The sequence below is a fragment of the Medicago truncatula genome, chromosome 6 (assembly GCF_003473485.1).
Source record: "Medicago truncatula cultivar Jemalong A17 chromosome 6, MtrunA17r5.0-ANR, whole genome shotgun sequence".
In the NCBI taxonomy this organism is placed as follows: domain Eukaryota; kingdom Viridiplantae; phylum Streptophyta; class Magnoliopsida; order Fabales; family Fabaceae; genus Medicago; species Medicago truncatula.
This window is the reverse complement of record NC_053047.1, coordinates 22,650,860-22,678,430: the sequence shown is the minus strand read 5'-3', so window position 1 is coordinate 22,678,430 and position 27,571 is coordinate 22,650,860. Positions and strand designations below refer to the sequence as shown.

At 34.0% G+C, this 27,571-nt stretch overlaps 2 protein-coding genes across 2 annotated transcripts; both read left to right on the top strand.

Annotated features, from left to right (window-relative positions):
* Window positions 1–2,821: 2,821 nt before the first annotated feature.
* Window positions 2,822–3,939, top strand: LOC112418432 (uncharacterized). Its single transcript, XM_024774780.2, has 3 exons — window positions 2,822–2,964; window positions 3,073–3,423; window positions 3,504–3,939. The coding sequence occupies exons 2-3, from the start codon at window positions 3,073–3,075 to the stop codon at window positions 3,543–3,545; spliced, it is 393 nt and encodes a 130-aa protein (XP_024630548.1). The 5' UTR covers window positions 2,822–2,964; the 3' UTR covers window positions 3,546–3,939.
* A 3,778-nt stretch (window positions 3,940–7,717) lies between these two features.
* LOC25479611 (pentatricopeptide repeat-containing protein At1g63330) lies at window positions 7,718–25,619 on the top strand. The gene is made up of 4 exons (XM_039827008.1): window positions 7,718–9,495; window positions 10,633–10,813; window positions 11,266–14,971; window positions 25,207–25,619. The coding sequence occupies exons 1-3, from the start codon at window positions 7,860–7,862 to the stop codon at window positions 12,188–12,190; spliced, it is 2,742 nt and encodes a 913-aa protein (XP_039682942.1). The 5' UTR covers window positions 7,718–7,859; the 3' UTR covers window positions 12,191–14,971; window positions 25,207–25,619.
* The last annotated feature ends 1,952 nt before the right edge of the window (window positions 25,620–27,571 follow it).

The window sequence follows — 27,571 nt, the reverse complement described above, 5'->3', positions numbered from 1 at the left end:
TGAATAATTCTATTCTCATTTTATTATATTCTAATCCTACCAGATTTGAAGCTCACTGATGACCAAATTAAGAACTTAACTCTGACATTAATTGAAAAGCACATGGAGAAGAATAGAAGATCTTTAAAGGATTTCCATACCCAACAGATTATGTCACGGAAGAGCTTGGTAACAAATTGATTTATGATGAGCTTAACTATGATGAAGATGCATTGAAGTTGGAATTCAAAAGACTATTCAGTACTCTAACAGGTAAAGTGCAAATACATTGGTGTTATTTCGATTATTTCTAACTATCAATTCATAGATTTAATATATATTTTATACAAATTCAGATGAACAAAGAGGCATTTATCATAAAATAATGTCTGCTGTTAATGGACAAAAAGGTGGTGTGTTTTTCTTACACGGTTACGGAGGAACAGGCAAAACATTTATGTGGACAACTTTAGCTGCTGCATTGAGGAGTCAGAGTAAAATTGTTCTAACTGTTGCAACAAGTGATATTGCTTCTCTTTTGTTACCTGGAGGGCGAACTGCTCACTCAAAATTCAAAATACATGTGCCTTCATTTGAAAACTCAACATGTAACATTGATGGTAATAGCGATCTTGCAAAACTGTTAAAAGTTACAAACTTGATCATATGGGATGAAGCACCAATGGCTCATAAGTTTTGTTTTGAAGCTTTGGATAGAACTCTAAAAGACATTATGTCCGACACTGCGGACAGTGACAAAATATTTGGTGGCAAGGTCATTGTGTTTGGAGGAGACTTTAGGCAAATTTTACCAGTTGTGCCAAGAGCTGACAGGTCAGACATTGTACATTCATCAATAAATTCTTCATACATTTGGGATGAATGTATTGTTCTAACACTGACTAAAAATATGCGCCTACGATCTAATGTTGGATCATCTGATGCCGATGAGTTAAAGACTTTCTCCGAATGGATACTGAAGGTTGGTGAGGGAAAGATATTTGAGCCAAATGGTGAGGGAATGGAGTTTGATGATCCCATTGAGGCTATTATGAAAAGTACTTATCCAAACTTTTTGAATATGTACAACAATCCTGATTATTTACAGCAAAGAGCTATACTTGCTTCACCATAGATGTGGTTGATAAAATCAATGACTACGTTCTTTCAATTATTCCAGGTATGCACAATCCTCATTATTGATTGACTCTATGATATACATTCAAAATTACTACATATTCACTAAACTAATTCTGTTTTATTCATGAAGGAGAAGAGAAAGAGTACTTCAGCTCTGATTCCATAGACAGGTCAGAAGTTAACGACCAATGCCAGTCTTTTCAGTTATTCACTCTAGAATTCTTAAGTAAATTAAGAACTTCAGGACTTCCAAACCATAAAATTAAACTAAAAGTTAGAACTCCTATAATGCTATTAAGAAATTTAGATCAAGTAGAGGGATTATGCAACGGTACTCGACTAATTGTTACTAGGATGGCTAATCATGTGATTGAAGCTAAGATCATTTCAGGTAAAAATGTTGGCAACCTAACATATATACCAAGAATGTCCATGTCACCTTCTCAATCTCCCTGGCCTTTTAAACTTATCAGAAGACAGTTTCCTATTATTGTATCCTATGCAATGACTATAAATAAGTCACAAGGCCAAACTCTTGACAGTGTTGGTCTATATTTGCCAAGATCAGTGTTCAGTCATGGTCAATTGTGCGTTGCATTCTCCAGGATCAGGACTAAAGCCGGTCTAAAAATCTTGATTCATGATCTAGAAAAAAAAAACCACTTTCCAACAACACAAATGTGGTTTACAAGGAAGTTTTTGATAACCTTTACTGAGTAAGTTTATTTCCCTGTTTTCATTAACTTTATTGTCAATATTAACATCAATATATATGACTGTTTGTATCATAACAAAAAATTTCATTTTAATATCATTAAGTTTTCAAATTGTAACTTTTTTTTATACACAGATTGATCTACCTCGGTACATTCTTCAATTCTGTCTGGCTACTGATAAACATGACCATAACTAGCAACTTTTAATTTTCATGGTAATTATTTTCTACATTTTATATATAATACTCAAATTATATTTTGGCCTCTGAATTGTTAATATAAATATAATATTCATATGCTCATATATGTTATACAAGAAGCCTATAGCATGGGATCAAATATAACTCAATCAAAATTGGAATAAATACTGAATGAATTGACAAATCATATCAACTCATTAATGAGACTAGATGAATGACTTGAACAAAACCACTCTTCATTGATCTGTAAGTGTTAATCAACCACCTACTGATTCATTACTTTATTGAATACTTTTGTTTACATAGGGTACACTATTTGCAGTAAAGAATGCCTAATGATGGGAACACACACCAAGTTCAGCTGCAGCTTCAGAAATGTGAAGCTGGACATGACTTGGAAATTGTTGCTTTTATATAGTGTTTTGGACTTAGTAATGAATTTGTATTTCTCAATTTATTTGTATTGTTGTAAGTTATGTTAACTTTATAGCTTTCTCAGGAATTGTCTTTGGTAGATGTAGCTTTTACATTTCAACGAACAATATTTTTCAAGTTACACTTAATGAAATGGCTAATCAAGTTAAATGCATGCCACAATAAGACAAACTCATTACTATGTTCACGTGACATAAATATAAGGAATCCTGCTTGCTACATTTCAATTCACAAAATTATTTTATATTAGTACTTTTCATAGAACAACCAAACTCAATATTATAATACTTTATTTTGCTCAAGAATTCACCAACTCAATTTGCATTGATAGTAACTACATAACAACATCATTGATATAAATATCCACTACAAGCCCAAACTCTATACATCATTATAATTACTCAACATAGATTTATTTTACAATAGATGCAATAAGAAAAGTACTTGCTAAGGACCCCATTGAAACTTTCTCTGCTATTAAGTTATCAGTACAGGTTAGCTTTATATTAATTCATTGCAATTTAATTTTTTTACCTGCAATTTAGTAAGACTAAATATGTTCCTAACAATTAGATCTGTTTGTTTTTCTTTTATTTCTTTAGATGTATGCTGAGGTGGATCCATCATTTACTCAAAAATATTACAATCAACTCAAGGGTTCATGGTATGTTCTTAATCAAGATGACAGGGGCCACCTCTTAACTTGCACCAAAAGTTTTCTTAATCCTCTCTTGACTAACGGATGGATTGAGGTTAAGCTCTTCAATGAGTTTCCTGAAGATGTAGAAGTTGTCTTTGGTTATTATGGAAACAATATGTTTGTTGTGGAAATGTTCAAGGAGGTGACTGACCATAGTGAACTCCCTAAGTGGCATAGTCGCAGCACAGTACCTCATCAAACTGCCTACTGTGACACTACACTTGATGAACATGACTTTCTCAGCTCAATGAAGGTTTTAATAAATATTTCATGCTTCAAAGTATTAACATTAAATGTATCATATTCATTCAAATTAACTATTTCAATGTGCAGACAGTCAACGATGATTTTAGCCAGATTCTGAAACAATATTGATACCAGGGTCTCATATTTTGTGGCGATAGTGGAAAAGAAGAAAAATTTGAAGTTTACTTTCTCAATGATGGAAAATTGACAACACAATTTGGAACCAAGTGGGATCATTTCTGCAAAGCAAACCGATTCAAAATTGGCCAAACTATCCGCTTGAAATTGGACCTTTCCGATAATGTCAAGTGCCATGTCTACCAAGTTGCTTCAACATCTACATCTAATGCATCTGCCTAAGAACTTCTTCAATGTGTTTCATCTACTACTATGTTTAATCTTCACTATGTAGTGTGTTTAATATCACTATATTTTAATTCCTGTCAAGTTTGTTTAATTATGTTGTACTCAGTTCATCAATTCTCTATGTTCTATTAAGATTAATCTACATTTTAAGCTTTCACTTCTATATTTTCATTTCATCAAACCTTAAAATTATTTAATATATTTCTACCTTTTAATGCCTGCATATCAACCTCACAATAGGATATAGTAGCGATAACATATTGTATGTTCTTCCTGTTTAAATATAATAAACTACAATGAAATTGATTATGATAAAACATAATTTAATTCTTTTCAATTTACAACAACTTTAAAAAATACATTACTCTTATCGATACCATTTCTAATTTAAAACATAGTTACTACAAATATTTTATAACAACTCAGCGGAACAAACATACAATCTTCGTGTTGGAATTTCAAAATTAAACATTAGAAAGGACCCAGCTAAAGATTGATTCGAGACGATAAATTAAAACCATCCTTTTCCAATGAACTTACATCTTCCATTCTTGCGATCAATTTCAATTTCAGATACGTATGTCTTCTGTGTTTCTTCATCTATAACATTTCTGTGTTTCTTCATCTATAACATTTAAGCTATTATTCTCATTGATATTCAGTTGCTCACCAACATGTTTTGGAAAATGCTGCAAAATATATACAAAATAACGATGAAATTTTTGTTTTTTAATCAATATAAATAACTATAAATTTTTTAACGGCATAAAAACTATACTTACCATAACCATTGATTTCTTTGACAACTTCGAAGTCCATATTATAGGATTCATCTCTACTTGGTGTGAATAAATTTGTCAATGTCAAGTGGCTTTAAATAAGAAAAAAAATACTTTAAAATATATATGTTATATGTCATAATTACTTAATTAATTTTAATTTTTTTATTCAACAATTTATATATTATTCACCTTATTAATTTATGCAGATGATTGATATGACAATTCAATAACTCATATAATAGTATACTCCCTCCGGTCTCAGTTGTAAGCAACTTTTTACTTTTTATATTCATTCAATAAATGATGTACATAGTCTATAATATAGACCACATACATTGTTTATTCAATGAACCTAAAAAGTGAAAAATTGCTTACATTTGAGACCGGAGGGAGTACTATAGATTTCTAAACTACTCTGCATAATAAGCTTTGGCTTTCGAACAATCATTTATGATAGCCAACTATAACTTTGACCAAAATAGTACATTTTACATTAATGTGTTCTGTTGCTTTAACACTATTTGCTTGCATGCTTATATATTCCTTTGGAATATTATGTAGAGACTTTTGGCATTTAGTTTCATATACTTTTATACAAAACAAAACAAAACAAATTATATTATATTGTTTTTTATTAAACTCAATAAGGACAAACAAGATACATCAAAAATTACACATCAAATAATATATTACATTATTTTTTTTTAATGTATGACTCAAATCTAAGAATAGGTTTCAAGTATAAATACATCTTCACTGCCAAATCATATAACTCTTCATTACTCAATGGAATCAATTTCATCATCAATTAGTCAAGTACCAGCCAATGAAAGATCTGTAAATTACAGCATTGCTCATTTAATGACATTCGAGCCTAATAGACCATTCTTCATAGCTGTCTGCACTGATGTAATACTACTCTTTCTCAATTCATTTTTCCCGAGTTTTTATCATCACTTTAGTAATATTGTTTTATTTATTTGTATAACAAATAATTTGCGAAATAGATCCCCTTTTTGTTGTTGAACATTACGACGAACTAATAGACATCTGGAGCTTGCAAGATTGTTATGGAAATAATCATCAAGTTCAATTTAACAAATGTATGCTTATGCTAATACTTCCAGAAGGTTGGCACCAATTCATATTTTTTTATCATATAACTTCAAATCCACTTATGTCTTTCACATATTTGGGTAATAGTACATTCCAAATCAAAATCTTCAATGATTCTACACCAAAAAATGAATATCCACAATATCATAGACATACTACTTCCTGTCTTAAAGATCTTACATTTGATGTAGACATGCCAGACAAAGATCCAATTAGTTCAAAATTGGTAACTCTTCTATCATTATTATGTTTCTAAATCAATATTTTTTTTTACTATTTTTCAAACAAAAATATACCTTATTTATTTTCTTCCATTTCAGATTCTACCAACAAACCTTGGAAATTTCCTTCAACTTATAAATCATGAGTACCTAAGATTGTGTGGCACCTCTAACACTATCACTGTTTGCAAACTGATATTCAAAAAGGAAACGATAAATCAAGGACCAACTGTCATAATTGGACGTGGATGGAAAGCCTTCTGCTTGACCAATTGAATTTATCCAGAAAGCCTTCTGGAATTTAAATGTGACTCAATCATGGCAAAAAACATTGTTTCCGTTATGAAAGTATCTAGACGTTATTAACTTATAATCTATCATCGATTATTATTGTAGTATTGTTTTTACCTAATTATCGTAATCCATGCTTTACTATTGTTCATCAATCAATTATTTATATCAATATTTTGTTATTAGAACCTCTACAATATGCAATAACATAAGTTGGTAAAAATCTGGCCTTTTATTCTTAATCCAAATTCTAGGCCCATTTAACAACTATTATTATTATTAAATGGTGTGAACTGGATTTCGCTTTTTTCCCTTTCCAGCGTTTCCAAAATGGCTACAAAACTACGTATTTTCCTTTCACAACATTGAACAGCGACAGGTCGATTTCAGCTAGGGACCACAATACCAAAATGGCTACAAAACAAACTACTTATTTTCCTTTCACTTTCATCCAATATCGTCTTAATATTTTCATTGATTTAAGTTTCAATCGATTTGCATGTTTATTTTTCCTGCTCAAAGTTAAAAATAAAAATTCATGTTCATTTTACCTTTTCAATCGATTTGAATGTTTTAGATTGTCGTCATATCACTCTGTTCATGTGGTAATTCGTAATGATTTTTGATTAATACTTTATAATGTGTAATATTATTACTATTTATGATACCTTCCTATTTCACTCCATGTTATAAATCCTTACTTAGATTGTATACTATTACTTCAATATTTCCCAGGTCAATTTAATTGAATACTAAGTGTACATACTTTATAAAATTGTACACTATTGTTTTATTTTAGCATTGTTCAGTACTATGTCTGTTCTCCCAGACACGCATGACATAACTTTTGTCGCGTGGCGCAGCCGCGCTACCCGTGCTCAGCACGGGTATCTCGACTAGTTCAAAGTGAATTCTAGATGCCAAGTATTGACAAAAAAAAAAAATCGTGTTTGCTAAAAAAAATAAAGGCTTAAATATGATATTAGTCCCTGTAATTTGGGTCGGTTTTGAATTTTGTCCCTGTAAAAAAAATCTTTGAATTACATCCCTGTAAATTTTTTTTTGTTTGAAAAAGGTCCCTGGCCCCACATTTTTGATGATGTGGCATGGTTTTTGCCACGTGGTGCTGATGTGGCATGCCACATAATATTAAATTTTTAAAATTTTAAAAAAAATTAGAAAATTATTTTTATCATATAATTTTAAAAAAAAATTATTTTTTTTAAATTATAAAATCTGAAATTTCTGAAAAAAAAATGAAATGATTTTTTTAATTTTTTGATTTTTTTAAATGATTTTTGAATTTATTTTCATATTTTTTTAATTTAAAAAAATAATTTTCAAAACTTTAAAAGTAATTTTAATTTTTTAATTACGTGGCTGCCACGTGGCAAAACCTATGCCATATCATAAAAAATGTGGGGCCAGAGACCTTTTTCAAACAAAAATTTTTTTACAGATTTTTCAAATTTTTTTTTTACGGGATGAAAATCATATTTAAGTTAAAAATAAAAGAAGTCGTTTCCAGAAAATAGTTTGGGTCCATTTCTTCTCTCACGAATCTGTGATTCCTACATTCCGGCGCCGCAAACATCAACCGAACAATTCGCCGGCGACACATTGAAGCCTTTTGCATCGCAACCATCAACCCGTCACTTCCATTAAGAATGAGAAAAGTAAGTTCTTTTGTTAAGCCATATTTCCTTATTCCATTTTTACCCTTATCACACTCACACTTTACAACCCTAACCCATCGATCCCCTCCCAAAGATGTTGATATTGATAATGTTGTTTCCTCATTCAATCGCATGCTCCGTATGAATCCCACCCCATCCATTGTTGAATTCAATAAGATCTTAACTTCTCTTGTTAAGACTAAGACCCATTACAACACTGTTATTTCCTTTTTCCGAAAAATGCAATTCAACGGAATTGTGCCGAGTATTGTTACTCTCGGCATTGTCATCAATTGTTATTGCCATCTACGTGAAATCAATTTTGCATTTTCTCTGTTTGGAAAAATTCTCAAAATGGGTTATCAGCCCGATACCATAACCTTAAATACACTTGTCAAAGGTTTTTGTCTTAATGGTAAGGTGAAAGAAGCTCTACACTTTCATGACCGTGTGCTTGCACTTGGATTTCAATTGAACCAAGTTACTTATGCGACCTTGATCAATGGATTGTGTAAAATGGGAGAAACAAGAGCTGCCTTGCAAGTGTTGAGAAAGATTGATGGGAAATTGGTCAACACCGATGTGGTAATGTATAGCATAATTATTGATAGTTTGTGTAAAGATAAACTTGTAATTGATGCTTATGAGTTATATTCTGAAATGATTGCAAAGACAATTTCTCCTGATGTTGTCACTTTCAATTCTCTAATCTATGGATTTTGCATTGTTGGTCGATTGAAAGAAGCATTTGGTTTGTTCCATCAAATGGTATTGAAAAACATCAACCCAAATGATTATACTTTTAATATATTGGTTGATGCTCTTTGCAAGGAAGGAAATGTGAAAGGAGCTAAGAATGCGTTGGCTATGATGATCAAAGGAAGTATAAAACCAGATGTTGTTACATACAATTCATTAATGGATGGGTATTGCCTAGTTAATGAAGTGAATAAGGCCAAACATGTTTTAAGCACTATTGCTCGAATGGGAGTGGCTCCTGATGCTCAGAGCTATAATATCATGATTAATGGATTCTGTAAGATTAAAATGGTCAATGAAGCTTTGAGTCTCTTTAATGAAATGCGTTGTCAAAGAATTTCTCCCAATACGGTAACTTACAATTCTCTCATTGATGGTTTGTGCAAATCAGGTAGAATCTCCCATGCTTGGAAGCTTGTCGATGAGATGCATGTTAATGGTCAACCACCTGACATATTTACCTACAGTTCTTTAATAGATGCTTTATGCAAAAACAATCATCTTGACAAAGCTATTGCATTAGTCAAGAAAATTAAAGACCAAGGCATTCAACCAAATATGTACACATACAATATACTTATTGATGGGTTATGCAAAGGAGGACGACTTAAGAATGCACAAGATGTTTTTCAAGATCTATTAACTAAGGGTTATAGTCTAAACATCCGAACGTATAATATTTTGATCAATGGACTTTGTAAAGAGGGCTTGTTTGATAAAGCAGAGGCCTTGTTGTCAAAAATGGAGGATAATGATATCAATCCTAATGTTGTAACTTATGAAACTATTATCCGCTCTCTCTTTTATAAAGATTACAATGAAAAGGCGGAGAAACTTCTTCGTGAAATGGTTGCTAGAGGTCTATTGTAAGATTTACTCTAGGTAAGATATTTCTCATTATATAATTGGTTATTTTGAATTTTGATGACAACTATGCAATCATTATGATTTATTGATTTTTTATTTTATTTTTTTTAAAAGGTGGACTACTCAATGGTCTCACTATCACTTTAATGTTAATAAAACTCATGTTTTGCTGATATGTTCATTTCGATATTATAATGGTGTTAGTGACTGATTTTCTTTTTCCTGACACAGTTATCTTTGCAACGTACTGTAAATGAGATTTATCTACTTTAATGATTTTTTCATTCATTGCTCATTTTAAGTGAGTGAAATACAAAACTAATATGAGAAGGTAGGATCTTTGAATGTAATGTTCCTGTGTTGTATATGGTTTATTGAGTGTTGAAATGATGCAATAAGTCTATGCAAGTCTTGTATCTTTGCAAAATGGGTTGCTCACAAGTTTTCCGTAAATATGTTTTTAATAATCATCCTTCCTTATTATACGATGAAAAACAAAGACATCATTGTATCTAAGCTTATTCCTTTTCTTTTTAAATTCTGTAATAGAGTGGGAAATCATGTTTTGGAAATAACTTTGCCATGGTTATATCATCATACTCTGTTATATTTGTATTTTTTGGTTCTTTCCCTTGTCTCAGTGTAATCATTGAACAAGTTTTTTTTCTTTTCTTGGCCAAAGATATATTTATATTGATGGAACTTCACTGAACAAGTATGTACCACATTTTCCTATTACTAACCAAAACCTGCAATTTTAACATTTTAAATTGATATAAATTTGCTTGATTGATGATCTATCTAGTATATTGCGTTAAGTATGGTTTGTTGATGCTGTCACAAAGATGACTTTAATTGAAGCTTTCCAGATCCCACTTGGTGGGAGCATCTTGCTCGAAAGAATAGAAAATAGCTTTCCACTTTTCATACGCAGTGAAGCGTTATCTGATTATTGTAATGTTAGATTTTAGTTCTATTATGTTCTTGAGAATTGCGATTTTGATAGACACTAAATAGTGGAGAGAAGATTTTTCAATTGTTTTAGTACTACTCCAACCATCAGACTTTGCACTTCATTTTAAACATTGTTTTGTACCATTGTTCATATAACTTGAAAATTTGATCATTAATGATTCAGATTCTGAATTTCAGGATTTGCTACCTAAGGGACACGTTATCTTCAGCAGTAAAGAAAGACATTGTCTGGATTACAGCCCTGGCTACCCTACAAGCTTAGAGGTAATAGCATTAGAAGTATCAATCATGTTTATAGAGTTGTTGAGGAGTTTACATTTACACTTCATTTTTTTATCAGTCAAGTAAGTGTGAATTCCATTAGACTGTGTCTATTAAGATTTGTGTCTTCTAAGCCACTTTAGTATTGGAAACGTGTATTAATTTTTCATTTTGATATTTAGAAACCTCATAGAAGTATCCTATTACATGACTATTATGAAAGTCTTCTATAAGAATCATTCTATGTTACTCTATTAGGTTACTCATTTTTTTTTCCTGTTGTCAACATATGTATGATTTGATTATTAGGTCTGCACTTAAGAAATACTCGTGTTAAAAAAGTAGATTGAATAGGTAGACTATTTTCCACGAAGATGATAAACAAATAACAAGAAGAATGATATACAGAAACTTAAAGCTTAGATTGTAGCACTGACACTTCACATTGAAGATGTGTAAGGTTCTCGACACCGGTACTTGCAGTTACATTAGATTATTCCATTTTCTCAAATCATTACCAGTGTTGACGTGTCAGTGTTGTGTCCGACACCTGTGTCTGCGACTGCGTTGATTGTAAAATGGGAGAAACAAGAGCTGCCTTGCAAATGTTGAGAAAGATTGAAGGGAAATTGATCAACACTAATGTGGTAATGCATAATACAATCATTGATAGTTTGTGTAAAGATAAATTGGTACTTGATGCCTATGGGTTATATTCTGAAATGATTGCAAAGAAAATTTATCCTGATGTTGTCACTTTCAGTTCTCTAATCTATGGATTTTGTATTGTTGGTCAATTCAAAGATGCATTTCGTTTGTTCCATGAAATGGTATTGAAAAACATCAACCGAGATGTTTATACTTTTAATATATTGGTTGATGCTCTTTGTAAAGAAGGAGATGTGAAAGTAGCTAAGAATCTGTTAGCCGTTATGATGAAAGAAGGTGTAATACCGGATGTTGTTACCTACAATTCAATAATGGATGGATATTGCCTAGTTAATGAAGTAAATAAGGCCAAACATGTGTTCAACATTATTTCTCAAATGGGAGTGGCTCCTGATGCTCATACCTATAGTATCATGATTAATGGATTTTGTAAGATTAAAATGGTTGATGAAGCCTTGAGTCTCTTTGATGAAATGCGTCGCAGAGGAATTGCTCCTAATACGGTAACTTACAATTCTCTCATTGATGGTTTATGCAAATCAGGGAGAATCCCCTATGCTTGGGAGCTTGTTGATACAATGCATAATAATGGTCAACCTGCCGACATATTCACTTACAATTCTTTGATAGATGCTCTATGCAAAAACCATCATATTGACCAGGGCATTCAACCAGATATGTATACATACAATATACTTATTGATGGACTATGCAAAGGAGGACGACTTAAGAATGCACAAGATATTTTTCAAGATCTTTTGATTAAGGGTTATAGTCTACATACTCAATAATATTATGGTCAATGGACTTTGTAAAGAGGGGTTGTTTGATGAAGTAGATGCCTTGATGTCTAAAATGGATGACAATGGTATCATTCCTGATGCTGTAACTTATGTAACTATCATCCGGGCTCTCTTTCATAAAGATGAGAATGAACAGGCGGAGAAACTTCTTCGTGAAATGATTGCTAGAGGTCTACTATAATGGAGACACTAGGTGAGATGGTTTCTCATTATACATTTGGTTTTTGAATTTTGATGACAGCTATCCAAAATTTATTTTTTATTTATTTTAGGTGCTTTTTTATTTGGTGTTATCGAGTTCGATTGATAAGAGACCATTGCAATGTTGTAATTTCTCTAACAATTTTGTTATACACTTGAAATCTTAGGTAGCTCTATACTCCTTTTTCACGTGTTTATATGTTACTATGATATCTTTTGGGTCTTCTGTTCTAGGAAGTGCATTTGTAAAACAATATCTTTGGATGCTGTTCATGTTTTAAAGTTTTTCTCCGAAGTAAAAAAGTACATTTCTTTGTTGGCATGACTATTTTTTGGTGCTAATCTGTTTTGCTGGCATAGCATACCGCTCAATTCGAGTTTGTTAACATGCAATTGTGTTTTTCTGATAGACTAATGAGCACAAGTCGTAACATGCTATTGTTCAAATGTCTAGTATGATTTATTAGACTCTTGTTGTTGTGTGCTATAAGTTTCCGGGTGCAACACATAATTTATTAGATTCTTGTTGTTGTGTGCTATAAGTTTCCGGGTGCAACACATACACCTTACATGAAATATATTTTAAAAGGATGGTTTTGTTGGAAACTCAATGTTAACAAGGTTAGTACTACTCTCTCCGTTCTTAGATACATGCAACAAGAAAGACTAACTTATATATTGATTGCTCTCTGCGTGTTAATTCACTTATATAATATAAGAAATATGGATAATAATAAATTGTTTGTTGATTGCTCAATGTGTATTGTTTTGTTTGGTTGCTTCGTAATTTCATTTGTTGAACGTTCTGTACCTGGACTGATTTTGTTTTGTCCTCTGTTTGGACTTTGGACCGATTTTAATTGTTTTGTTTCATTTAACGTTTTGCTCTTTATTAAGATGGATTTCGTTTTGTTGATTTTGAGTGATTTGACATGTTGATTTTTTTGGACATATTCAACTGTTGCTCTCTGATATTGGTTTTATGGAAGAATGTTGTTTGCCATTCTCCAGTGCTACTCTTGGTGTTGATAGTGTAAGTAGCTTGGTGTTTATGTGATTTTTGTTTAGATTAGGTGGCTTCAGAGCTTTGTAATACTCGGTGTCTTGACAGATTTTGTAGTATGTGGAATTTGATGTGCATTTTTTTCCACAAGATGCTCCTAGAAGTTGTTGTGTTATAATGATTATGTAAACATAATCAAGTTTAGGGATCTTAGAGACAACAAGATGCTTATAGATTGATGCTTCAGAAATTTGGTGGCATATGCTCATAGATTGTAATTACTCCTTTAGTATGACTTATGGTTATGGACTACATATGGTTTCAGATTATTCTCTCTATAGTTTGGAGATATCATTTGATATGCTAGCTGGTTCATGTTATAGTATTTGTAATTTGTAGTTAAATTCTCTTTGATAAGTCCTTGTTCTCAATTTGTGTTTGGGATAGAGTGAGTACCTCTTATAGTCCATTCTTTTAAAATATATCTCTATACTGTCTTATTGTTTTCTTTCTGTTTTGATTGTATCAACAAGTATAATTCATTGTGGGCATAGAAATGCTAAAGAAATCTTAAATATCTTAATTCATGGATCTTTTGTCAATTTTTTAGACGAAAAGCTTAGGTTGCTGCCATGATTTATAGTTACCATGATCCTTGGTTATCAACTATCGAAAGAGTATTTACTCATTACTATCCGGTTTAATAGTGCTTTTCACCCCTGTAATATAGGCTATTTCCGGTTTTCTCCCCTATAAAATTTTCGGTTTGATTTGCATCCTTACTATCCTCAAGTTGTTCTTTTAGGAGTCTTATATTTCTTGGAATGCATTGCTTCAAAACAGAACGTAAGAAGGGGTACTGCTAGAATTTTTCACCAGTTTTGCATAATGATTACATATCATACTGTTCTTGTAATTTTTTGGACTGCCTTGCTGCAAAACAGAATGTAAGGTTCGACAGGTTGTATGGGTTTCGGTAACATGGACAATATGGCTGTCTAAAAACTAGATGCAGATTGTAGCACAAGATATTAAAGTTGGAGTTTAATAGATTGGAACTATAGATTGTATGGAAAATCTATGGTTGCAGCTCTTTCAAACATTATTTTAGGTTAAGATGGTCCAAGTCCTGCTCACAGATGCAATTGGAAATTCTCTTCACACCACTTTCACTGTCTTTTCTTCAACCCTCTTTTGAGCCTCGTGCATCTTCAACTCTCCCCTCCATTTTCTCTTTCTTCATCTCCCTGTCAAGTGTCAACACCATGTTTCGAACTCTACTCCTCTTCCGCCTCCGATCCACCTAGTTCCATTGCCCCTTTAGAACCGTACAGCTCTCCAACATCACCGATGAGCCTGAGAAGCTTCGCTGAAGTCACAAATTCCATCCTCCGCAACAAATTAAATCTAACAGGAATTGTAGTCCATAAAGAGCTTCATTACATGAGGGAGAGTGGAGATCAGCTGAGGAACAGAGTTGTGAAAATAGGAATGGAAGCATTTTAAACTACGACTAGGTGTTGCTCGACCATGGCCACGAACGGAGAGACCCTCTGCCAAAGCATGTAAGCATTTTTTATGTTACTTCCTTCTATTGTCCTTGTTTTATTAGTACTTTTTAGGCCTACATACACAAATAGTGGCTTTCTTAATTTCATTATGATACCTAGTGTTTGTATTAATATTATGCAGATTAAACTGTTAGAATAATTAATCAAGTACTTAGTGGAGATATTGAAAAGTTGTGACTATTTAGTTTTAACTCCACTAGTCATTGTATTGATTGTATTGATTAATCTTCCTTATTAATTAGGGGTTAACTAGGAGACTCCTACCTATATAAATGTACACTCTCACCACATAATATGACATAATAAACATATTTTCAGTTCTAATATGGTATCTAGAGCTTCTTGATCCAAAGCCATGTCTACTGCTACGTCTTCTCCTACTCCCTCTGATGCGCAACGCGTAACTGCTGCAGCATCCAAAACCTTCAAACAAGTAGTTTCTGTTAAGCTTGATGATACGAACTACCTTCAATGGAAGCAACAAGTCGAAGGTGTTCTTCGCGGAACGAAGATGGTGAAATTTGTGATTTCACCTGAGATTCCATCGGTTTATCTCACAGATGCAGCGTGCGAAGCTGGAACGGAGAATCCTGCTTACACTGAATGGGAAGAACAAGATTCATTGCTCAGCACCTGGATTCTTTCAACGATCTCGCCTTCGCTACTTTCGCGGTTCGTTCTCCTTCACCACTCATGGCAGGTTTGGGATGAGATCCATAGTTACTGCTTCACGCAGATGAAGACGCGTTCGCGTCAACTTTGATCTGAACTTAGATTCATTACGAAAGGTTCACGCACTGTCGTTGAATTCATTGCTCGAATTCGCGCAATTTCAGAGTCTCTTGCTTCAATTGGAGATCCAGTCTCTCACAGGGACCTAATTGAAGTTGTTCTTGAAGCACTTCCTGAAGAGTTTGACCCTATTTGTGCTAGTGTGAATGCGAAATCTGAGGTTGTTTCTTTAGATGAACTTGAATCTCAGCTTCTCACACAAGAATCTAGAAATGAGAAGTTCAAGAAAGCTGCTATCAGTGAACCTGTTTCAGTTTATCTCACTGAAACTGCAAATTCAGAATCCCAATCTCATGGTCCTAATTCTCAAAACCACAATTATACTGATGGCACCGGAAACAATCAGTTTCCTAACTCTAACCCTAATATTGGAGGAAGAAATGGCCAGTTCAGAGGACGTGGTGGCCGTTTTGGTGGAAGATCCAATGTTCCATGCCAAATATGTTCGAAAACTGGTCATGATGCAAGCTGTAACACTCTATTTCTATTAAAGCAATAAAACATGCGAATAACACATTTATTCAGGAAATAGATGCTACGTCATCATACAAAATTCAAATCCAATATGCATGCATGTAAATCTCAACAGTCGCAGCGGATATAAACCAGAGTACTCCAGGTATACATGTCATGAATCAATTATTACATCAACATAGATGAATCACAAACTCCCAACATACGGGAAACCTCTAATCATGAACGAATAATCCAAACAAATAATTTAGACAACAACAGACGCCTAGATCAGAGCCATCCTAGACTCTACAACACCGATACCGGAGATAGCTCCCGATATCCACCAAGCACAAAGGACTCACCAGAGCAACTAATCCTGCACAGCGTCTACCCATCCATACAGACAGGTAGGCGGTTAAAACCACTGGGGTAAGTATTACATTATCATAATCCACATAACAATTAACATGATTAATTCAATTCAAACATCATGTACTTGATCAATAATAATAGAGAAATGATATTTGTACAACCATTTTTGTACAACTTTTGTACAACATTCTCTCTCATACTCACATTATCTTCTTATTATCTCTCTCTATTGTTTTTGACCAATAAGAAGAGAACACAACAAGGTTGTCCCAAAAGTTGTACCAAAAGAGTTGTTCAAATATCACTACTCATAATAATATTCACATATATATACTTATACCATGATCTCAATACCTCACATCAATCACCAATCACATGTGTCATGAAAAATCATCAATTCACAGTTATTCATACACAATCACTACTCACATTTCAAAATAAGACTCATGTCATGATGTGCACCTAGTTCGACACATATATGCATGTGGTACCATTTTACTTCGAGGTCATCACCTATATCTAGATCGTCAAAGGTCTCTGCAAGGCCGGAGCCCACAATCTAGATCACTAATGGATCTTTGCAAGACCGAAGTCCACAAAACTAGATCACTAAATGATCTCTGCTAGGCCGGAGCCCAATGATGCAACAAAACATCATATCAAATCTCAACACGACTATGATGCATGGACATGTAACAAAGACTTGATAATGCGACATCAATTCACGATTTTCACCACAATATAGAGGACAACTTCCATATATATATTGATCATCTCCACAACATTAGCATTATCAAGAAAACATGTCCATACACAATCAAATCATAAGATTCATTATCACAACATGATCATCAATAATCAACAATGTCATTCACATCCACTATCTCATATAGTTTTACCAATTCAAGAATTTCTTACATTCTAAGTAAGAGAACATACACATCTCATGATAATCATCATATCCAACATACAATCATTCATTTATACAACTTCACTTAGTCATATAAGAATAGTCACGATAGAACATAAGATAATTGACTCGAGGAACGTTTTCGACCCAAAAACCGTATCAAGTGGCAAACGGCCAACATTGATAAATTCCCAAGGTAAAATTGTTGAGGAAAAATCCCTAATTAATTTTAAAGAGATAATAAACTTTAATGATTAAGGATTAAATGGACTTTGATTAATTCCTCGGTATTTAACTTGTGCTCTTGAGTGTTTTTACTAAGACAGGAACAACGTTTGAATCATACCAAGATGCATGAAATCAAAGGACATTAATCCATGAACTAATTCTAAAGTTCAGAATGTTGATCAGAACGTTCTGATGAGAGTTCCGAAAGTTGTTCATAAGCAACCCATATTCATCAAGAACATGCAAGCACATTTGACATGAATTAAAGGTCCAGAAAAGTACATTTGAATGGATCTATCAACAAATAAAGGCATGGAAAAGGAACTATGTCAAAAGGATCTTTAATGTTCATCTAAGACTATGAACATTAAAGTACTAGGAATATTCCAATGAGAATATTATCCTAGATGATGCATTCACTGCACTCCAGTTGTGTTTTACTATTAGGTTTGATTACATTAAAAGTTAAGTCTTACAAATCAACCTAAAGTAAGAACAAGTGGAACATTCTGAAGATCAGAATGTTCACTTCTGCACATGCTTCCAGCCATGAACAGTGTAGTTGGTGGAAAGATGAAAAAGCTAGCAAAAGGAGATCTTGCATCAGAGATAACGTGTCCTCTAATATGAATCAAGCAAATCTCCTTGAAGCATGGGCCTGAAGATGCAGATCCACTATCCTCTCTCTCCTGCACAAAGTCAAAGACAGATTTGGTAACTTTATCCTACTTTTTCAAGCAACTTTTGATGCATATGAAGAAGTAACTTTTTATGGATAAAACATGAACAAATCTCATGTCACGTATTGGATGAACCCAGAAACTCATCAGACATTCATCATTGATGAACCCAGATGAAGAATATCATGAATATCAAACATTCTGATGAAGAACACAGCAACATTCTGATGTTCATCTTGGGAACACAACAACATTCTGATGGTCAGAATGTTCACCTAGATTTTCAAGTAAAAGCTTGTGGGACCCAGGACACGTGGCATAACACCATTGGTCATCTTAAAACGGCTATATGAGCCCAAAAACTCTATAAATAGAGATCAAAGGCTCAACATTACTTGCACCATTGCAAATCATACAAGAAAACAACTTGATTTTGTTTGAAGCTCTTGCAATTGAAATTGATCAACCTCTAAGACTCTTGTTTCCTTAGTGCACATCAATACTCCTTGTTATCTCTATCTCTCTTGAAGATAACTTCTTTCTTCTTCTCCCTCTTCTGTTTGATTCACAAACATTCAACCTCCATACAAATAGTAACAATGTCTCATCTAGCTTTAGGGGTACTAAAGTGTTAGTTTAAGCAAAGGTTGTAAAAGTCTAAGTAGTTAACTTAGCAGGAAGGTGCAAGCATGCTGAGGCTTAGAGAATACATAATTGTAATTGTTCAGTTGAACAAAGATTGTAAGGTGCAGGACTTGAGAGGTTATCTCAAACATCATAGTAATAACTCTCAGAAGATTGTGAGGAGTGGACTAACCGACATTGGATGAACCACTATAATTCTTTGTGTGCTCTTTCTTTCTTCTCTATACTCTTTAATTACAGTATACACAACACACACTTACACATTTACTTTATTAAACAGTTTTTGTTTATAAACTTCAGAACGTTCTAAAGTCAGAAAGTTAACTTAACTATTCCAAGTAAACAACTTGAGAATTACTTTTAAGTTTCAGGATAATTTTTAAAGGGTCACAATTCAAACCCTCTTCCTTGTGACTATTTTATCCACTTCAATTGGCATCAGAGCCAGGTTCTAAGGGTTTGAACACTTAAACAAAGTGTTAGAGAAAAGATTCAGGAAGTATGTCTAAAGTGAAGTACATAGCTAAAGGAGGATCATCAAACAGACCACCACTTTTTGATGGCTCAAACTACTACTTCTGGAAAGGTAAGATGGAACTCTTTCTCAGATCTCAAGACAATGATATGTGGACAGTCATCACAGATGGAGACTTTGTTCCAACAACCAAAGAAGGAGCTGTAAAGGAAAAGAGTGCATGGTCAACAAATGAAAAAGCTCAGGTATTACTAAACTCTTAAGCTAGACTCTTTCTATCATGTGCACTGACCATGGAAGAAAGTGAAAGAGTTGATGAATGTAAGAATGCTAAAGAGGTATGTGATACCTTAAAAATACATCATGAGGGTACTTCTCATGTCAAAGAAACTAGAATTGACATTGGAGTCAGAAAATTTGAAGTCTTTGAAATGAGTGAAAATGAAACCATTGATGAGATGTATGCTAGATTTACTACAATAGTAAATGAAATGAGATCTCTTGAAAAGGCATATTATACTCATGATAGAATCAGAAAAATATTAAGATGTCTTCCAAGTGTGTGGAGACCTATGGTCACTGCAATCACTCAGGCCAAAGATTTAAAATCTATGAACCTAGAGGATCTCATTGGTTCACTGAGAGCTCATGACGTTGTACTTCAAGGAGACAAACCAGTGAAGAAAGTAAAAACACTTACCTTGAAAGCATCTCAGCAAAGCTCATCAGTAGCTGATGATGATGTGCAAGAACAATAAGAGTTAGAAGAAGTTCATGAAGAAGAAGCTGAAGATGAACTTGCATTAATCTCTAAAAGAATTCAAAGAATGATGTTGAGAAGAAATCAGATCAGAAAGAAGTTTCCAAATACCAACATCAGCACTAAAACTAAAGCTGACAAAAGTCAAGTCACTTGCTTTTGATGCAACAAAACTAGAAACTACAAAAGTGAATGTCCTCACATCAAGAAGGTTCAAAGAAAACCTCCCTTCAAGAAGAAGGCAATGATCACTTGGGATGACATGGAAGAATCAGATCCTCAAGAAGATGCAGATACAGACATGGGACTGATGGCTCAGTCGGATGGTGAAGAAGAGGTAATTATCTATAAAACTGATTCTTTATATAAAGATCTTGAAAGTAAAATAGATAGTTTCTTATATGACTTAAACTTTTTAACTAATAGATGTCACTCTTCAAAACAAGAAATACTTCAAAACAAGTATGATGAGTCTAGAAAGACCATACAAATTTTGCAAGATTCTCATTTTGAAATGTCAGAAAAACAAAGAGAACTAAACAGAAAACAAAAAGACATTGTTTCTATACCTTCTGAAATACAAAAGGAAAACACACTTTTGAAAAAGGAAGTTGAAACATTAAAAAATGATCTTACAGGTTTTAAATCTACAGAAACATTTCAAAACAACTGATCTCAAAATGAAAGTGCTAAGAAATCTGGTTTAGGCTTTAAAGATCCAAGCAAAATTATTGAAAGTTTTGTACCTAAGGCTAAAATGAGAATTAAATGTTATTTCTGTGATAGGTATGGACATGAGGAATCAATATGCCATGTTAATAAAAAACTTATCAAACAAAATAAGATTAATCTTAGTTCAGAACGTTCTCATCTCAATAGATCAGAAAGTTCACAAAAGGCTGAGAAGGCTAAGAAGACATGTTTCTACTGCGACAAATCTGATAATAAAAGACAGAATGTTACTTTTAGAAAAGATCTTTTAGAAGAACTAACCCTCAAGGACCCAACATTACATGGGCACCTAAATTTTTTATCTTGTCAAATGTAGGTTCTGCCTCAAGGTGCAAGAACAAAACCGTGGTACTTGGATAATGGTTGTTCTAGGCACATGACAGGTGACATGAGCTGTTTTTTAACCTTTGAAAAGAAGGATGGAGGACTGGTGACATTTGGAAATAATGACAAAGGTAAAATCAGAGGTAAAGGTACTATAGATAATCCTAACTCTGCTAAGATAGAAAATGTTCAGTATGTAGAAGGTTTAAAACATAATCTACTTAGCATAAGTCAATTGTGTGATAGTGGATTTGAAGTTGTCTTTAAACGTAACATATGTGAAGTAAGACAAACCTCCTCTAACAAACTTTGAAATTAAGCATCATTTCATAAGAGACCATGTTCAGAAAAAGGATATTGTATTAAGCTTTGTTGATACTGAAAATCAACTAGCTGACATTTTTTAAAAACCCCTTGTCGAGGATAAATTCAATTTGCTTAAAGAAAAATTGAAAATCATAAAAAATCTCAATAAAGATTGATCACTGATCACCATGGGCCTTAGACTAAACCCCCTGATGTTATCTGATCCAAATAAGATATATTCACATCAATCAGAATGTTCCTTCCTTCAGAATGTTCATCAGAATGTTCATGAAGTCAGAATGTTCATTAGAATGTTCATCTGTTCAGTTTGTTCTTAAAGGTCAGAATGTTCAGCCTTTGGATTCTGAGTCAGAAAATCACATACGCAGGATTTAGTGTGTTGATTAAGGTTTGCTATGTTTAAGCTATGTCCATTAGACAAAAGCTGAAAAATCATTTCAACCACTCTCCTTCCATCTTGTCAAACGGCTAGTTCTTTCTCTCTCCAACAACTTTTCAGTTTTTTCATCTTTCCCAATAAAACTGCCAATAGCTTCCAACTGCACACGTTTGGCTTTATAAAAAAGGCCAACACTTGTTCAGAATCTTCTCATCACATTTCATCTTTCCCAAACCACCTTTTCCTCTGAAACGAAACCAAACAGAAACCACTTTCTCGTACTCTGTTTTTACGAAAAATGGCACAAACCAAGAACTCTTCTCGTGCTCGTTCCCAATCACCACCAAACACTGCTGATGATTAACCCTCTGATCATTCTCCACTCAACGAAACCCCTCTTCATACCATTATTCTAGTTCTACTCATCCCTGCGCATGATTCTCCAAAATCATCCAAACCCAAATTTTCTAAAAAGCCAACCAGAAGATCTCAAAGGATGAGAAAATGATCCTCATCTAAACCAACTACCACTAATGTATATTTAGTCTCTGATGATGAAGAGAAGAATGGAGACTCTGATAAAGAGCAATCTGAGAAATTTCAGGAAGAACTCTCTGGAAAAGGTAAAGTAGTTGCTGAATAAGAAGCAAGCTCTGAAAAGACTGAGGAAACTCTTTCTGAGATGGCCAAAGCTGCAAAAATAGTTTACAAAAGGAGGAAAAAGATTGCAAAGGAAGATTTGCCTCTGCCTGAAGAGAAAACCCCCTCTGAAGATGAACAAGAAATGGAAATAGAGGAAGAAGATCTTGTTCCTAGGAAAAGAGGAAAAGGCAAAGACATTGCTATACTTGCTTCTACTCTAAGGATTCAAAACTTGTCAAAGATGGCCTATAGACCTCTATGCAGAGCCAAATACTTTGATTTTGAATATTTCAAAACAAAGGGATGGAATCTGTGAGATTTCACAGATCCTCAAGGATGGTCAGGGTTTGTGTCTACTCAAGAACAAACATTTGAGGACTTAGTGAAAGAGTTATATGCATATCAATGAGAGTTAAGGAAGAAGATGGAGATAAATTTCTAGAATCCACAGTCAAAGGAGTGAAACTTCAAGTCACTCAAGACTCTCTCTCAAACATTCTGAACATTCCAAACCAAGGTAATCAGCTTTTTAACTCTTGGTTCTCTAGTACAGATGTTACACGTGAACAACTCATCCTAGATTACACCAAACCAGATCTTGAGTTTAACTCCACAAACCTCAAAAATGCCCCCAAAATCCTCCATAACATGATTAGGCACACCATACTACCTAGATGTGGAACCTTTGATATTGTCACTGATTTAGATCTATGCATTCTTTATCATCTCATTAACAAAACTCCTCTCAATCTCTGCTATATCATGATTCAATACATGATTGACCAGTGCTTTTCATTCAAACAAAAAGTTGCTAGCCTACCATATGGGATGCACTTTACACCCATCTTTAGAGTTTCTAAGATTCCTCTAAATGGAGAAGAAGGACAGGTACCTTCATGAAATTCACAGCCAAAACCATAAGCTAACTACGCATCACTTCTACCAACATGATCAGTCCTCAGAAGACTGGATCAATGAAAAGACTTGCTGATCAGAAAGTTCAGGAAATCAGGTAGAAGCAGAAAGCTGACAAGTTTGCCAAGAATGAAACTGGATCAAGTTCTCACAAGGTTGAGAAAGGAAAAGCTACTCCAGCTCTTGAAGTCTTTGCTCATGTTGCTGAACATGCAAGAGAGATGATTGAAGCAAGCCAAGAACAGTTTGAAGTTATGCTTGCTAAGAAAGCTGCTGAGAAGGTTGGAGAAAATGCTGATGACCATCAGCAAGTTGAAGATTTTCTGAATCAAGATGTTGAAACACCTTCTGAAGATATTATTAGAGTTGAAGAAAATACTGAACTTCAAGCTTATAATATTGATGAAGATACTAGGGAAGTTGTTGAGATTATAGTATCTAACTCTTTTGCAAGCAAAAATCAACCAATGGATGTTGATGAAGAAGCTGTGTTGGAACAAGAGAATGTTGAAGCTCATCTTGATTTTGATCTCAACATTGAAGACGCTACCAATTATATCTACAATGAAATCTTTCAAGATGCTCAGGAAGAAGACATTCAGCAAGATGATTAGAATGTTCAAAACAACACTGATAAGAATGTTCTGGATGATGTAGCGCAGAATGTTCCCTACTGCACCTGTTGAACAACTGTCAGCAGATCCTAATCCATTGGCCTCAGGATTTTTGGCTTCTGAGGAAGTTCAACTTCTTGTTCAACCTGGTCAGAATGTTCCATCTGCCCAGAACATGGAACATGCTCAGTTTGTCAATCTGTCAACTTCAACCATGGAGTCTACTGCTGGAATTAGCAAGTATCTGGTGTCGTCTCTACCAACACCCAGTACCATTCCTTCATCTACACCACCACCACCAATGATCAAAACCACTCAGAAAATTCCTAACATGTCTGCCCTGTTTGACTCCTTGAACACTTTTGTCTCAGCCAACAAGGAGAAAGCTGAAGCTTCTGGTGATACTGCACCTGCTAAGCCCTCTAAAGCTGAGAAAATGGCTGCTAGGGCTCTCAGAGTTGCCACAAAGACTCACAAAATTGTGTATGTTCTTGCTAACTAGACAAGAGATGTTCATGCTCCTGGTTTGGCAGTGGACAAGCCTATCTTTGATGATCCAACAGTCTTTGAGTCTGAACCATCTTCAGATTCTGGGGATTCTACTCCCTGAATCATTTCTGGTCCTACTCCCTATCCTTTTTGCAGATGACTAAAGGGGGAGAAGCTTTAGAATTTCATGTCTGTAACTTTTCTAAGTTTAGGCCCTAATTAGGCTAGTGATTAATAGTTATTGAAGTCTTATAAAACTTCATATTTTGCTTGATCAAACTTAGTTATATGTTTTTTTGTTTTTGAACCATGTTCATCATACAATTGTACTTCATGAATGATATAAAAATGATGAGTTTCTGGGTTCATCCAATACGTGACATAAGATTTGTTCATGTTTTATCCTTAAAAAGTTACTTCTCCATATGCATCAAAAGTTGCTTGAAAAAGTAGGATAAAGTTACCAAATCTGTCTTGGGTTTTGTGCAGGAGAGAGAGGATAGTGGATTTGCATCTTCAGGCCCATGCTTTAACGAGATTTCCTTGATTCAAATTAGAGGACATGTTATCTCTGATGCAATATCTCCTTTCATCTTTCCACCAACTACACTATTCATCGCTGGAAGCATGTGCAGAAGTGAACATTCTAACCTCAGAATGTTCCATTTGTTATTACTTTAGGTTCATTTGTAAGACTTAACTTTTAATGTAATCAAACCTAATAGTAAAACACAACTGAAGTGCATTGAATGCATCATCTAGGATGATATTCTCATTGGAATATTCCTAGTACTTTAATGTTCGTAGTCTTGATTGAACATTAAAGATCCTTTGACATAATTCTTTGACCATGCCTTTATTTGTTGATAGATCCATGCAGATGTACTTTTCTGGACCTTTTATTCATGTCAAGTATGCTTGCATGTTCTTCACGTTTTTGATGAATCTGAGTTGCTTATGAACAACCTTATGAACTCTTCATCAGAACGTTCTGATCAACTCTCTGATCAACATTCTGAACAAACTTCAGAATTAGTTCATGGATTCAATGTCCTTTGTTTTCATGCATCTTGGTATGATTTAAACCTTGTTCCTGTCTTAGTAAAAACACTAAAGCGAACATGTTAAATACCAAGGAATTAATTAAAGTCCATTTAATCCTTAATCATTAAAGTTTATTACCTTTAAAATTAATTAGGGATTTTGCCTCAACAATCTCCCCCTTTTTGAAGATGATAAACTTATGATTTATGATTATGGATTTTGATTATAAATGAAGAATTTTAGAGCTTGAAAATTTTATTTTAATGCTCCCTCCCATTTTTATAATCCATTATGAGTTTTTAGAAGTTTTAAAAAGCTCCCCCTCATTTTTATAATCCATAGCATAAATAAAAATATGCAAATTTGAACCAACATCAATATTCATTCATTAACATCATTCATGAAGTTCAATTGTATGATGAACATGGTTCAAAAACAAAAAAGCATATGAACTAAGTTTGATCAAGCAAAAAATGAAGCTTCTCCCCCTTCAATAACTATTGATCACTAGCCTACTTAGGGCCTAAACTTAGAAAACTTAAAGACATAAAATCCTAAAGCTTCTCCCCCTTTAGTCATCTGCAAAAAGGATAGGGAGTAGGACCAGAAATGATTCAGGGAGTAGAATCCCTAGAATCTGAAGATGGTTCAGAATCAAAGACTGTTGGATCATCAAAGATAGGCTTGTCCACTGCCAAACCAGGAGCATGAACATTTCTTGTCCAGTTAGCAAGAACACACAAAATTTTGTGAGTCTTTCTGGCAACTCCGATTGCCCTAGCAACCATTTTCTCAGCTTTAGAGGGCTTAGCAGGTGCAGCAGCATCCGAAGCTTCAGCTTTCTCCTTGTTGGCTGAGACAAAAGTGTTCAAGGAGTCAAACAGGGAAGACATGTTTGGAAGTTTCTGAGTGGTTTTGGTTTGAGGTGGTGGTGGTGTAGATGAGGGAATTGTGCTTGGTGTTGGTAGAGAAGACACAACTTCTTCATCAACATCCATTGGTTGATTTTTGCTTCCAAAAGAGTTAGATACTAGAATCTCTGCAACTTCCCTAGTATCTTCATCAACATTCTGAGCTTGAAGCTCAGTATTTTCTTCAACTCTAATTTCTTCAGAAGATGTTTCAACATTTTGATTCAGAGAGTCTTCAACTTTCTGATGGTCATCATCAGTTTCTCCAACCTTCTCAGCAGCTTTCTTACCAAGCATTGCTTCAAACTGTTCTTGGCTTGTTTCAATTAGCTCTCTTGTATGTTCAACAACATGAGCAAAAACTTCAAGAGCTGGAGTAGCTTTTCCTTTCTCAATCTTGTGAGAACTTGATCCAGTTTCATTCTTGGCAAACTTGTCAGCTTTCTGCTTCTTCCTGATTTCCTGAACTTTCTGATCAGCAAGTCTCTTCATTGATCCAGTCTTCTGAAGACTGATCATGTTGGTAGAAGTGATGCGTGGTTGGCTTATGGTTTTGGCTGTGAATTTCATGAAGGTATCATGTCCTTCTTCTCCATTTAGAGGAATCTTAGCAGCTCTAAAGATGGGTGTAAGATGCATCCCATATGGTAGGCCAGAACCTTTTTGTTTGAATGAAAAGCATTGGTCAATCATGTATTAAATCATGATATAGCAGAGATTGAGAGGGGTTTTGTTCATGAGATGATAAAGAATGCATAGATCTAAATCAGTGACAACATCAAAGGTTCCACATCTAGGTAGTATGGTGTGCCGAATCATGTTATGAAGGATTTTAGGGGCATCTTTGAGGTTTGTGGAGTTAAACTTAAGATCTGGTTTGGTGTAATCTAGGATGAGTT